Source organism: Suricata suricatta, chromosome 5 (genome assembly GCF_006229205.1).
Source record: "Suricata suricatta isolate VVHF042 chromosome 5, meerkat_22Aug2017_6uvM2_HiC, whole genome shotgun sequence".
NCBI lineage: Eukaryota > Metazoa > Chordata > Mammalia > Carnivora > Herpestidae > Suricata > Suricata suricatta.
This window is the reverse complement of record NC_043704.1, coordinates 118,656,036-118,670,398: the sequence shown is the minus strand read 5'-3', so window position 1 is coordinate 118,670,398 and position 14,363 is coordinate 118,656,036. Positions and strand designations below refer to the sequence as shown.

At 39.6% G+C, this 14,363-nt stretch overlaps 1 protein-coding gene across 7 annotated transcripts in view; it reads right to left on the bottom strand.

Moving 5' to 3' along the window:
• Positions 1–9,546, bottom strand: part of ATR (ATR serine/threonine kinase) — a 105,834-nt gene extending 96,288 nt beyond the window's left edge. For 3 of the 7 annotated variants that reach the window (XM_029940119.1, XM_029940118.1, XM_029940115.1), the window contains exon 1: positions 9,367–9,537. In XM_029940119.1, coding sequence (XP_029795979.1) covers positions 9,367–9,425 — 59 coding nt within the window. In that variant the 5' untranslated portion in view covers positions 9,426–9,537. Of the gene's footprint in view, positions 1–9,366 lie in introns of all 7 variants that reach the window. The other 4 variants (XM_029940114.1, XM_029940117.1, XR_003908835.1 and 1 more) reach the window with 3 other exon arrangements.
• Positions 9,547–14,363: the final 4,817 nt, after the last annotated feature.

Genomic DNA, 14,363 nt, shown 5'->3' with positions numbered 1-14,363 from the left:
CTGGCAGAACTGGACAGCAACATGCAGAAGAATGAAACTAGACAACTTTCTTACACCATACACAAAAATAAACTCAAAATGGATGAAGGACCTGAATGTGAGACAGGAAACCATCAAAACCCTAGAGGAGAAAGCAGGAAACAAAATCCTTGACCTCAGCCACAGTCTAAAGGCAAGGGAATCAAGAGCAAAAATGAACTATTGGGACTTCTTCAAGATAAAAAGCTTCTGCACAGCAAACAATCAAAACTAATAGGCAACCGACAGAATGGGAAAAGATAGTTGCAAATGACATATCAAATAAAGGTCTAGTATCCAAAATCTACAAGGAACTCACCAAACTCCACACCCGAAAAACGAATAATCCAGTGAAGAAATGGGAAGAAGACATGAATAGACACTTCTCCAAAGAGGATATCCAGATGGCCAACAGACACATGAAACGATGCTCAGCGTCACTCATCATCAGGGAAATACAAATCAAAGCCACACTGAGATACCACCTCACGCCAGTCAGAGTGGCTAAAATGAACAAATCAAGAGACTATAGATGCTAGCAAGGGTGTGGAGAGACAAGCACCCTCCTACACTGTTGGTGGGAATGTAAACTTGTACAGAAACTCTGGAAAACAGTGTGGAGGTTCCTCAAAAAATTAACAGTAGAACTCCCCTATGACCCAGCAATAGCACTGCTAGGGATTTACCCAAGGGATACAGAAGTGCTGATGCATAAGGGCACATGTACCCCAATGTTCATAGCAGCACTTTCAACAACAGCCAAATCATGGAAAGAGCCTAAATCCTATCAAATGTCCATCAATTGATGAATCAATCAAGATGTGGTTTATATATACAAAAGAATACTACATGGCAATGAGAAGGAATGAAATCTGGCCATTTGTAGCAACGTGGATGGAACTCGAGGGTGTTATGCTAAGTGAAATAAGTCAAGCAGAGAAGGACTGATAACATATGTTTTCACTCATAAGTGGAACAGGAGAAACTTAACAAAGGACCATGGGGGAGTGTAAGGGGGAAAACTAATGGGGGAGAGGGAGGGAGACAAACTTTGAGAGACTCTTGAATACTGAAATCAAACTGAGGGCTGATGGGAGAGGGGGAGAGGGGAAGGGAGGTGATGGGCACAAAGGAGGACCCTTGTGGGGAAGAGCACTGGGTGTTATATGGAAACCAACTTGACAATAAACTATAAAAATAAAATACATAAAAATAAATAAATATAAATAGAAAGTATGCTTTACAGGTAAGTGCTGATATTTATGAATGAAATGATATCTGGAATTTCCTTCAAAGTCAGAACATCCAGCTGGCTCAGTTTGTAGAGTACGTGACTCTTGATCTCAGGGTTATGAGTTCAAGCCCCACATTTGGTGTAGAGATTATTTAAAATCTTAAAAAAAAAAAAAAAAAAGGAATTGCCTGGAATTTGCTTCAAAGTAATATGAATTGAGAGGAACAGGGCCATGATTTGATATTTGATGTGTGAAATGGGCAACTGATATACAATTTCCCCTTCTTTTGTATGCTTGAAGTTTTCCACAATGAATATTCGATAAAATATCAGGGAAAACTACATACATTAAGTATATAAGCAGAGCAATAGTAACCTAGGATTCTGAATGAAATGAACTTGAACTTCATTACTTGGTACAAACCAGCACAGAATAGTATGTAAGAATATAGTACAAAGTCTGTATTCAACCACATAGGATGAGGAATTCTAGTCTAGGAATTTTAGGAATTCTATTTTGTACAGCACTAGAAAATGTGTTCAACAAACATTTACTGAGCACCTATAATGTGCTACACTATATACAAGAAGCAATCTCGGGGAGAGGTGACAGACAGGTTAGTGGAGGAGACTGATAAGTCAAAGTAGACCTCTCTCCAGGGTGGACTTTGAGGCCCCTCACCAAAAGAGTTAATCCAGGAGGGAGCACAGGTCTGGGGAGAAAAACAAAACTAGTTTTAGAAACACTGAATTTAAGGTCTCAAGGGAAAAACTAAATGGGATATATAAAAGATTGTTAGAATTAAAATTCTGGTCCTTAAGGGGCACCTGGCTGGCTTAGTCAGTAGAGAATGTAAAGCTTGATCTCAGGATCATGAGTTCAAGCCCCAAGTTGGGCAGAGAGTGTACCAGGAAAAAAAAAATGGGGCCCCTGGGTGGCTCAGTTGGTTAAGCCTCTGCCTTCAGCTCAAGTCATGATCTTGTGGTTTGTGAGTTCAAGCCCTGAGTCAAGCTGTATGCGGACAGCTGAGCCTGGAGCCTGCTATGGATTCTGTGTCTCCCTTACTCTCTTGCCCCTCCCCTGCTCACGCTCTGTCTTTCTCTCAAAAATAATAAAGTTAAAAAAATTTTTTTAAATTTAAAGCTCTAGTCTTTAAGAAATATCTAGAGATATAAATTAAATTATCATTATACAATAACATCTGTTAAGCAAGGCTAAACATATTGTCTGCATTACTGCATATTTCACAAGTAGTAAATTAAGGATATTACTATAATTTGCATATGAGGAGGCTGACACTCACAGAGATTATATAATCTCCCACCACTACAGCTAGTAGTAGCGGAAGCCCTGAAAATTAGTGCAGTATAAGAAGTAATAAGAGAGCCAAAGAGAGGACACTAACTTAAAGGATTCATGATGAAGAAAGGGAAAGAGCCAGAAAAATAAAAAGAAAAACCTATGAGGTGTGTTATAGAAACTAAGGTTAGAATTCAAGGAGGTAGCTGTCAACAGCATCAATTTAAACTACTTTGTTAAAATGTTCTTTATTTTTTATGATGGCCAAATATACTAAACATAATATCTATTTTAACCAGTTTAAGTGTAAAGCTCCATGGCATTAAATATGTTCACATTATTCTGTACTATCATCACCATCTCCAGAATTTTTGTCCTCTCAAACTGAAACTACTATGTTACCGAAACTAACAAATATTTGCACAAACTAACATTAGATATATAGACTCAAAGAGTAGTTTTATTCATACATGAAAGTGAAAGAAACTTGGTGCTATTTATCTTATTATTTAAACCAGCCTTGGCCAACAGAAACAATGCAAATCACATGCACAATTCAAATTTTTCTAGTAGCCATGTTAAGACTAGAATGGGGCACAGGGGTGGCTCAGTCAGTTAAGGGTCCAACTCCTGATTTCAGCTCAGGTCTTGAGATCTTTGGGTCCTGAGTTCATGCCCCATGTTGGGCTTCACACTGGGCATGAAGCCTCTTTAAAAAAAAGAGAGAGAAAAACAAACAACAATTTTTATCATAAAAATATATCCAAAGTATTATTTGAACTGTAATTGATAATAAAATAAAAAAGAATTATAAGAGAGAATGCAAGCAGGGGAGAGGGGCGGGAGGGGGGGAGAGGAAGAGGAGGAGGGAGGGAAGGAGGTAGAGGAGGAGGGTGGGGACGAAGAGAGAGACAGAGAGAGAGAGAGAGAGAGCACACCTCAAGTTGTCTCCTCACTCAGCACTGAAATGAACATGGGGCTCCACCTGAGCTGAAGTCAAGAGTTGAATCCTTAATCGACTGAACCACTCAGGTGCCCTGAAATTACTAAAGAGATTGTTTTGCTTTTTTTTTTTTTTTTTTTTTTTTTTTTTTTTGGTACTAAGTCTTTGAAACTCTTCTCAACTTAGCCTAGCCATAGCAGACAGCTACATTTGGTTAGTGGCTACCATATTATATGACATCACAGATTTAAATATAACAAAAAATTTTTAAGTCTGAAATTACACGATAACATGAATTGTTTTAGACAAAGTTATAAAAGTTTTGTCTTTATATATCAAGTGTAATTTGGCAAGTATAATTTACAAATGTGAATAATGAGGTGTGTCAGCAGAGCAATCAGAATCCTAGGTGGTGGTAAGTTTTCTACAAAGTTTACTTCTGTGTTTTTCTTATTTTATTTTTTTTTAATTTTTTATTTATTCTTGAGAGACAGAGAGAGAGAGACCAGGAATGGGGAAGGAGCAGAGAGAAAGGGAGACACAGAATCTGAAGCAGGCTCCAGGCTCTGAGCTAGCAGCACAGAGCCTGGACGTGGGGCTTGAACCCACAGACTACGAGCTCATGGCCTGAGCCGAAGTCAGATGCTTAACCAACTGAGCCACCCAGGTGCCCCTACAAAGTTTACCTTTGTATAAAGATTATTCAGATTATTTGTGTCATTTTTGCCCAGTATTTTAAAAAAGGTGAACTGATTATCATTCATTAGATGTACTATTAGAATAATCCCTCATGGGAGAATGAGCATTTACTATACAATCTCTACCTTGGAAGGGAGCTAAGAAGATATACATTTTCAAAAGTATACTGTAATATTTGAGAGGAAATTTAAGTATTAATTGAAGGTGGGATACATTAGCAAATACCTGAGCACCTCCTCTGGCACAAGCATCAAATACCAGGTTAACCAAGGTATCATGAACCAACCCTAAAAGAATTTGTATATTAAAAGTCAAAAGGGGCGCCTAGGTGGCTCAGTTAAGCAGCTGGCTTCAGCTCAGGTCACGATCTTATGGTTCGTGGGTTCGAGCCCTGTATCAAACTCTGTGCTTACAGCTCAGAACTTGAAGCCTGTCTTAGGATTCTGTGTCTCCCTCTCTCTCTGACCCTCCCCTGCTCATTCTTTCTTTCTCTCTCTCTCTCTCTCAAAAATAAATAAAACATTTTTTTAAAAAAGGTTAAAAAGTAGGGGCACCTGAGTGGCTTGGTCAATTGAGCATCTGACTCCTGACCTGAGGGTCATGATCTTAGGGTTTTTTCAGTTTGAGCCCTGCCTGCATTGGGCTCTGTGGTGACCATGCATGGAGACTGCTTGGAATTCTCCATGTCTCTCTCACTTGCTCTCTCAAAATAAATAAATACGCTTTAAAAAAAATGTTAAAAAAGTAAACAGGTAATTTTAACACAGCATGGTTCTATTCATAGAGCCAAGATAGAACACAAGAGGGACACTCAGCCCTGAGCAGTGCCTATCAGTCAAGGCTTCCTGAAGGAAGTAATATAAAGCTAAGTCCCTAAGGGGCTAAGTAGGTAAAATAAGGGAAAGGAGGAGTATTTCAAGTGTGCAAAGGCTCAGTAATAAGAATGAACACAGGATGCTCTAGAAGCTATAAGAGGTTGTATATGGCTAAAGAAGAGAGAGACAGTAATTGGAGATGAAGCTGAAGAGAGACTATAAGGTAAAAATTCAAAGAACAACTAAAGAGGTTGGATTTTGTACTGAAGGCAATGAGACATCAAAAGGTTCTAAGTAGGAGTGAAGAGTAAACATGTTTTGGCTTTTTTTTTGAGAGAGAGAGAAAATGCATGCGCATGTACATACAAACAGGGAAAGAGGCAGAAAGGGAAAGAGGGAGGGAAAGCGGGGAAGAGAAAGGGAAGGGGAGAGAGAGAGAAAAAATCTTAAACAAGGTCCACGTTCAGGGTACAAGGCTGATTTGGGGCTAAATCCCACGACTCTAGGATCATGACCTGAGTCAAAATCAAAAGCCAGACATTTAACTGAGTCATCCAGGTGCCCCAGTAAACATGTTTTTAAAACTTGAGTTTAATTATGTTATTTCTCTGTTTAAAGCATTCCAAAGGCTTCCCATTGCACTTAAAATGTAACTCTTACTCTGGCCTATAAGGTACTAAAGGATCTGGCCCCTGGCTACCCCTCCACTCTTAACTCTCACACCAACCCCCTCTTTGCCTCCTGTGTTTCATCCTTCTTCCAATTCTTTTGCTCATTCCCACCTAGAGATCCTTGTACTTCCCATTCCATTTCAGATACGGACTTCTTATCATTCAAATCTCCTCTAGTGGCTAATGCTGTTGCTCCCCTTTTCATCCACCCCCTCCCCGTTGCCCCATTTATTATTTTAATGGCGACTATCACTATGTGAAAATATCTTGGGATTCCAAAGTATTTTAAGCAGGTAGGTCAGACAAGGCCTTTCCAAAATGACATCTGAACAGATCCAGTCTGTTTAGAGAGAAGAAACAGCAAAGTGCAAAAGACTGAAGGCTAGAATGACCTTGGTGCAAATGAAAAACAGGGCCAATGATATTGGAGCAGAGTAAGGGAAGAATATGTGGCCATGAGGTCAGAGGCAGGCAGAGGCCAGAAATACAGAACCGTAGAGGTCTTGGGAGGAAGTTTGGATTTTATTCTAAGTGTGCTAGAGAGCTAATGGAAGGTTTTAAACAGAGATGTAATGTTATCTAACCTACAATATAATTTATGGTTATTTACATCACTTTGGTTGCTGAGTAAGAAATCCATCATAATTGGGTAAAATGGAAATGGAAAGATTAATTGAGAAGTTATAATAGTCTAAATAAGAAATTATAAGAACAGCAGCAGAGATGGCAAGAAGTAGATTTTCTTTTACTTTTAAGTTTATTTATTTTGGAATACAGAACTAGCAGAGGAGGGGCAGACCAGGGAGAAAGAGAGAGCAAGAGCAAGTGAGAGAATCCCAAGCAAATCAGCACTGTCAGTGCAGAGCCCAACGCAGAGCTTGAAATGATGAACTACTAGATCATGACCTGAGCCAAAATCAAGAGCTGAACACTTAAATGACTGAGTCACCCAGGGGCTCCAAAAAGATAGGGTCAGCAGGACTTTCTGATAGATTATTAAGGGATAAGGGAAAGAATTAAGAATAACTCCTAAGCTTTTGGTCAATGCATTTACAGTAACATAGGGAAGGAACAAGTTTAAGGACAGTAAACCAAGAGTTATGCTTTGGATATGTTAATTTTAATGTTGGATAGAGACGTTCTACAATACGCAACCTAATATTTCTGGGTTAGGGATATAAATTTGGGAGTTATAAGAATATAGATGATATTTAAAGCCATGGAACTAGATGAAGTTACTTAGGAAGCATAAAGATGAAAAGAGGACCAAGGATGTAGCAAAAAAACATGGAGGGTCAAGAATGATTCCTACATTTCTGGTTTGGAAACAATGAGTGAACATAGTATCATTTACTGAGATATCCCTATCTCATTGAATGAGAGGGGGGAGAAAAGTTGGGATATGTGTAGAACTTACATTGGCTATGTTGAATCTTCACTGCACATAGCACACCCAGCTAAAAATGCCAGTATATATTTGTTTAAATAGCTCTGTAGGTGATAGATATGATTTGGAGAAACACATTTGGAATCACCAAATAGCAGGATGGGTAGTTGAAGGCAGGAGTGGAAGAGAACACCCTGAAAGACTATATAGAGAAAAGGATGCTAATAGGGAAAAACAGTGAAGCAAAATCTATCCCTAAGATAGAAGAGCCCACGTATTAGAACAACGACATCTCACTTTTTTCAGAAACCCAATCTCCAGTCAATTAATGAAAACAGAGAGAGAGCGGAAAAAGGCCTTGATGACTGACATCTGAAATCCAGCTCTGATAACTGTTTTCTCTTTGACTTTGGTTCTTCAACTTCTATAACTCAGTTTCCTTTTCTTTTATGTTTTTATTTTATTTTTGAGACAGAAAGACATAGCATGAGCGGAAGAGGGGCAGAGAGAGAGAGGAAGACACAGAATCTGAAGCAGACTCTAGATCTGAGCTGTCAGCACAGAGCCCGAGGTAGGGCTCAAACCCACGAACCGTGAGATTGGGACCTGAACCCAAATTGGACACTTAACCTACTGAGCCACCCAGGTGCCCCTCTGCGACTCAGTTCCTTACTGAACAGTGACAATATTTACTCCATTCCATATCACGGAGATTTAGAGAGACTGAGTAAGCATGAGTGAAGCAGTTGCAATGAGAAAGTCATGAAAATTAAAAACTATTATTTACAACTCTCTATGGGTCAGTTTTTCTATTAATTCCATTAGAAGGGCTACAGCTGAATGAAATGAAGGCTACCTTAAACTCTGTTGATTTATGACACTCTAAATAAATCCAAGATACTATTATTTTTATTAATGATCTCTTAAAGGAAGAAAAAAAGAGGGAAGAAAAGTATTAATCAGTTAATTCTATATTAAAACAAGGTGGGGGAAAAAATCCTGAGCTTCACATTGAGCCTGAAAGATAAAATCTGTACATTAGTTTCTTAAAATGAGCAGTTGGATTCATGCTGCTTTATAAAATGTTAACACAAAGTATGCTTCCAACATTCATGAAAGTGAAATAACACACACAAAACCAGGATCATTCAGTTAAGACAAGTGTGGATCCTCCATTTATCCTCTTGTGTGATTAAGAAAGACTAAATATCCTTGGTATGGCCAACAAGTAGAGATGAACACAAATGCACCACATAAAGAAATGAAATATCCCATGGGCTTTATGTCAGTTTTGACTTCCTGTCCTAAGTTTTCAAACAGCCTAAAAATTCCAGCTGATAGTTCAAGTGCAGTAGTAGTACAAGCCCACTTATTTCTTGTTCGCAGTGGGTTACAACTTAAAAAAAATAAAATCCTACAAAACAAAACTCCTGCCTTCTTTTAGGCCTGCCTGAGGGAAAGTTGCAAGAGTGCTGAAGGTGAATGGCAGCCATCAAGCCATCAACATCCTACCCTTCTCTTCAGGTAGGATACTGGTTTGCCTGATTTTACTCTTCTTTTTACAGAAAAGGTTTTTGCAAATAAAGTAAAAATTTAATACATTAAATTATTTTCAAAAAAATTTGGCAACGTTCTGTACACATTTATATTTTGTGGACGTTGTGTCAAGGTCCCTGGGATTTCTGACTGAAATAACGGACTGGGGGCTGAAAGATGGAATATAAAAGGAGTTCCATCTTCAACACGACCTACGGTTTCACTTTGAAGAAAGAAACCAACTGCCTTTTCTAGCAGTTGCACAAAATGAGATCTGGGATTTTTTTCTCCTCAAAGAGGAAGTTTGGGTCGAACCGTAAAACTAAAAACCCAATTCCTCCAGGAGCGATCAAAAAGAAAAGAAACTAGGGAAAGTTCATGGGTCAAGTCCCTCATCTATGGAAAGAGGTTTCTGGGAAGCAAATAAGTACAAAAAGTGACCAGAAAGTGATCAGAAGGGACCGTTCCTTCCAGCGGCAGAGAGCAGGCCCGGGCTCAGGACAAGCTCCCGCGCGCCGCTCAAGTGGGGTCAGCGGACGCCTCTCCTTCCCTGGAGGGGCTTCCCGAAGGTCTACGGCGACGACCCCCATATTTTTAACCGCCTCTTTTGAGGGAGAAGCGCTCAAATCAGCCGCGGAACACAACCACAAGGGCCAGAGTTGAGGGGTTCGGGGCCGGCAGAAGGAAGGGAAGAACACGTGAGACTCCGGCCTAGGCTGCCTGAGGAGGACGTGGGACCCAGAGTGGCCGGGCCTGGCCCTACCTTCCCAACTCCCGCAGTGCGGGGATCATAGACGCCAGCTCCAGGCCGTGGTCGCCCATTCTGAGGATGCGCCGCACTCATCAACGACGCCGAACCGGGCTCCCGGCGTCTCCACAGCTACCTCTGGTGGGAAGGCGCGGTACTCGACGGTGGCTCGCCGCGCCCAAAACTCCTCCCGGAAGGCCCTGCTGTGGAGCTCGCCAGGCGCCACTCCTTTTCTGCATAGGACCTAAAGGAGCCCCGGAAGCCGAAAGGGGGTGGGGCAAGCAGGCTGAGCGCTCACTGGTCCGGTTTCCTACCGCCGATCCGGAGTATGGAGGAAGGCGGGGCGAGCGAGATTCGTGCCGAGTTTCCGTTTTTAGCCGTCTCCCTTTGCTACTCCCAGCCTGAGAGGCTCACTGAGGCTAGACCCCCTGGTTCTGGGGAAGATAAAGGCTTGATGGGCACAGCCCTGCCTTCCTCGCATCACAAACGTGGGAACTGAGACAATTCCGCAAGTAAAGGGCAAGGCTAGATCCCAGGTCTCTCCATGGGTGAGCGCCCTCAGGTTCCAACCAGTCTTCAGGTATCCTTTCTGATGAAAGATAGGAGGCTCCTCCCTGTCCTTCCTGTTTCAGCGGGTGTTTTTCCGCTTGAAGTCACTCAGGCTTTCTTGAGGACATTCCCAACCTTTAATATTTAAAAAGGGGGCTGAACGTTTTTGCGGGTGTCTTCATCAAATCAGCCGCAGTACTGTGTATAATTTATGTCGCCGTTATGGGCATCTATTATCCATGATTTAGTTTTTAAAGTAAATCAGTGGATTTTGGCTGTAGACTTTTGGTCCAGCCCAGTTTATTTGATAAATGGCCATCAGAAGAGACTTAACAGTCAAAATTATGTATTTAATCAGGCAAAGCCATGCAGTGTGCTTACATTTGATCCGTGGTACATGAGATAATTGTTGATATCTAGTTAAAAAGAAAAATCAAAGTGACGGAGTGACAGCCAAATATGCTCCTGCCTCAGGTATTTTGCATTTGCTGTACCTTCTGCCTTAATCTTGAACAGTCCTCTCTTTTATCACTCCTTTTCAGATGTTTGCTGAAATGTCACTGGAGAGCCTCAAATAGTGTATAACACACTTACACTCACACTCTTTTTTCCCCTCCATCCTGCTTTATTTTTCTTCATAGAACTTGGAACCGAATACATATAAAAAGTTTATCAACAGAAAAGTAACAAATGTTAGGTATTATTTTTAGATCATACAAAGAAAGATTATAAAAATTACAATGTTATATGTAAGGCAACAACTGAATAGCATTAGAATTCTGAAACAATAGAGCCTCTATTATTTATTGACTGTCTCCTCCAATTAGACTATAAACTCCTGAGAGCAGTGTCTTGTCTGACTTATTCACCGCTTAGATACCCAGGACCTAGAACAGCACCTGGTACATAGTGTTCACTAAATATTTGTTAAATAGTTGAATGCTAAAGTGGAAAGAACACGGGATTAGGAGTTAGAGGCTCTGCACAAGTTCTCATGCCATCTGCTAGAAATTATTTGACCTCAGTAAAATTATTTAACCTCTGCACTTCAGTTTTTCATTGTCAAATGGGATTAATAATATCTACCTCACAAGATTATGGTAAAGATTAAATAACAGGTAATAGAGTCATATAATGGGCCCATTTCTTAAAGTAAGGGAGATATACATTATATGCCAAGAAGGATGAATCTTGACAATAGTGAGGAAAAAAAGCAAATTGCAAAGGAATACATAATAGTATTGTAGCATATATCATTTTAAAACTGCAAAATAAGACTGTGAAATCTATGTATACATACATATATAATAAAACTATAAAAACATTGCTGGGAAAGATATATATCAACTCTAGCAGAGTTGCACCGAGAGAGAGAGAGAGAGAGAGAGAGAGAGAGAAGGGAATGAAATGATGAGGTTTTATCTGTGAGGATTTAGTTTTAATAGGATCTGAATTAATCATGACAAATTTAACATTGGTGGTATTTGGGTGGATGATATACTACTATTTGTATCTGAATGATTATGACATACCCAAATTTTAAAAAATAAATAGACCTTTTTAAAGCTGGGATTTGATTATACATATAAAAAGTTTATCAGCAAAAAAGTAGCAAATGTTAGGTATTATTTTTAGATCATAGAAAGATTATAAAAATTACAATGTTATATGTAAGGCAACAACTGAATAGCATTAGAATTCTGAAAGAGTATACATTAGAAACAATAGAGCCTCTAGAATCCAGTTTAATTCAAAAAGTTACTTGTATACAAGATGTTTTGTTAGATAGTTCTGTGACACAAAGATGAGGACAATAAAGTCAGTCTCAAATAGTGTGCAAACTGTAGATATATAAGGACATCATAAGAATGCAGAAAGTTAAAAGTAAAGCAGAATCTGATGAACGCACAAGAAATATAAGCAACATGCCCTGGAAAAATAGAAGAAGAGATCAAGTATATTCTGGAGGGGAGGTGGATCAGGCAGGTGCTCAAGGAGATCTAGATGGAACATGAAGGATAATAAGCAGGATATGAAGAGGCGAAGATTAGAGAAGAGGTCTCTTTCTTAATTAGAGGCAGTGGTTATGAACAAAAAGCATATGGAGAGAGAGAATAGTGGTCCAGTTTAGCTGATGTTAGTGGTCCAATTGAGGTACTTGTACTCAGTAAGCACTGGCGAGGAACTAGAAAATTTTATATAAAGTGACAAAGTTAAAGATACACTCAGGCAGAAGGGTGCAGGACAGAACCAAAGGATGATAGCAGATCAAGAAATCAGGTTTCTTTAGCAGTGTATCAATAGATGAGCAATTATCATTATAAGCAGACATGCTCCCTTGAGGTGCTCATATATTTCTCTCCCCCAGCACACTTTATGAGTTTTTCACACAAACTAATTCTATTTCTTCCCACTCAAATCCTAAACCTATGTAAACTATTCTCTCTGCCTTATCTACTCTTAAATGCTTAAATGCTTCTCACCAAAGTCACAAATGACTGTCATACAGCTTACTTTAAAAGATGTTGATCAGAGACACCTGGCTGGCTCAGAAGTGTGTGACTCTTGAGTTCAAGCCCCACATTGGGTACACAGATTACCTAAATAAATAAAACTTAAATAAAAGGATGTTAATCAGTCCTTTCCTTTTGTGACCACTCAGCAGCATTTGACAGTGTAGATGAGTGCCTCTATCATAGGACACTTTCTTCCTTGTCTAACAAGAGACTAACATAGGCCATTCTCTTAACTGCTGTCATTCCTCAGGATTCTAACTTAACTTCCTTTCTGCTTTTATTCCTAGTTCACTCTTCAGACTTCAGTAATTTCCACCTGCTTATTACTCCCAAATTCTGTGCTTCTGCTCAGATCTTTCTGAGCTTTCTATTTCACATGCCTAATTTTGTATTGGATTTTTCATCTTGAATTTTTCCCAGGTACTTTTAAAAGTTTATTTATTTTGAGAGAGAGAGAGTGTTAGCAAGAGATGGGTAGAGACAAAGGAGGAGAGAGAATCCCAAGCAAGCTCTTTGCTGTCAGCACAGAGCCCAAAATGTGGCTCAAACTCACAAACTGTGAGAACATGACCTGAGCTGAAATCAAGAGTTGGATGTTTAACCGATTGAGCCACCCAGGTGTCCCCTAGGTCCTTTGCTTTGGTTTAATTTTTTTTATTATGAAAGGTTTCAAATATATACAAAAGTAGAGGGAATAGAATAAGGAATCACCTTGTGCCTATCACTCAACTTCAACAATTGTCACAAATGGCCAGTCTTTGTTTCATCTATCACCACCCCTCCCACTTCCCCCTCTCCCTAATTGGATTATTTTAAAGAAAATCTCCAACATCGAATCTATTTATCTACAGATACTTCGGTTTGTATCTCTTAAACTTAAGCACTAGGGGTGCCTGGGTGACTATTCCTCTACCTGCCCTGCCCCCCTTATCCTTACAGGGAGTGGAATGTACGAATAGGGGAGAGTGAGTCAGGAGCAGAGAGGAAGAGGTAGATGAGTCCTGTCCTTGAGACCTGGATATTTCCTAAGCCCAGGGTCTCATTCAGGTTGACAAGGAGGCACCAACCAATGTCTTAGAAGTTTCAGCCCGTATGTGTGTAGGATTGTCCCCTTTGATGATTAAACTAAGGAGGAAAATGACCACCAGGTGGCACCACAACCCAAATATGAGCAAAATGGACTTCGTTCTCGAATACCCCAAATCCTGGCTGCCTAACTCTTCAAGTTCCATCATAATGTGTTGCATTTTTTAAAAATTCCGTTTATGGTATTATGTCAGGATTTTACTGAATAATTCACATCATAAAATATATGCTAAAATAGAAATCTTAAGGAAGTAGTGTACAAATATAAACAATTTTACAAGTTCATATCTACACTGGAATGGACTTCAACATACACCTCCTTGGTACATGCTACTTGAAAATTTGCATTTTAAATAGTTCTTAGTACGGGACACCTGGATGGCTCAGTAGGTTAAGTGTCTGACTTCGGCTTCCCAATTTTAATGAGAAATAACTGTCATATTTCCTGTGTATATTTAAGGCATACCACATGATGGTTTTATTTACGTATACTCTAAAATGATTTCCACAATAGGTTCAGCTAACATCATCTTATCATATAGGTACAATAGAGAGAGGGGCGCCTGGGTGGCTCAGTTGATTAACTGTCCGACTTCAGCTCACGTCATGATCTTGCAGTTGAAGAATTTGAACCCCGCATCAGGCTCTGTGCTGACAACTCAGAGACTGGAACCTGCTTTGGGGTCTGTGTTTCCCCTTCTGCCCTGCCCCTGCTTGTGCTCTGTCTGTCTTTCTCAAAAGTAAATAAACATTAAATACTTTAAAAATAGATACAATAAAAAGAAAATAAAGAACAAAATAAAACATATTTTCTCCCTGTGATAAGAACTCAGGATTTATTCTATTTTTTTTATTTTTTTA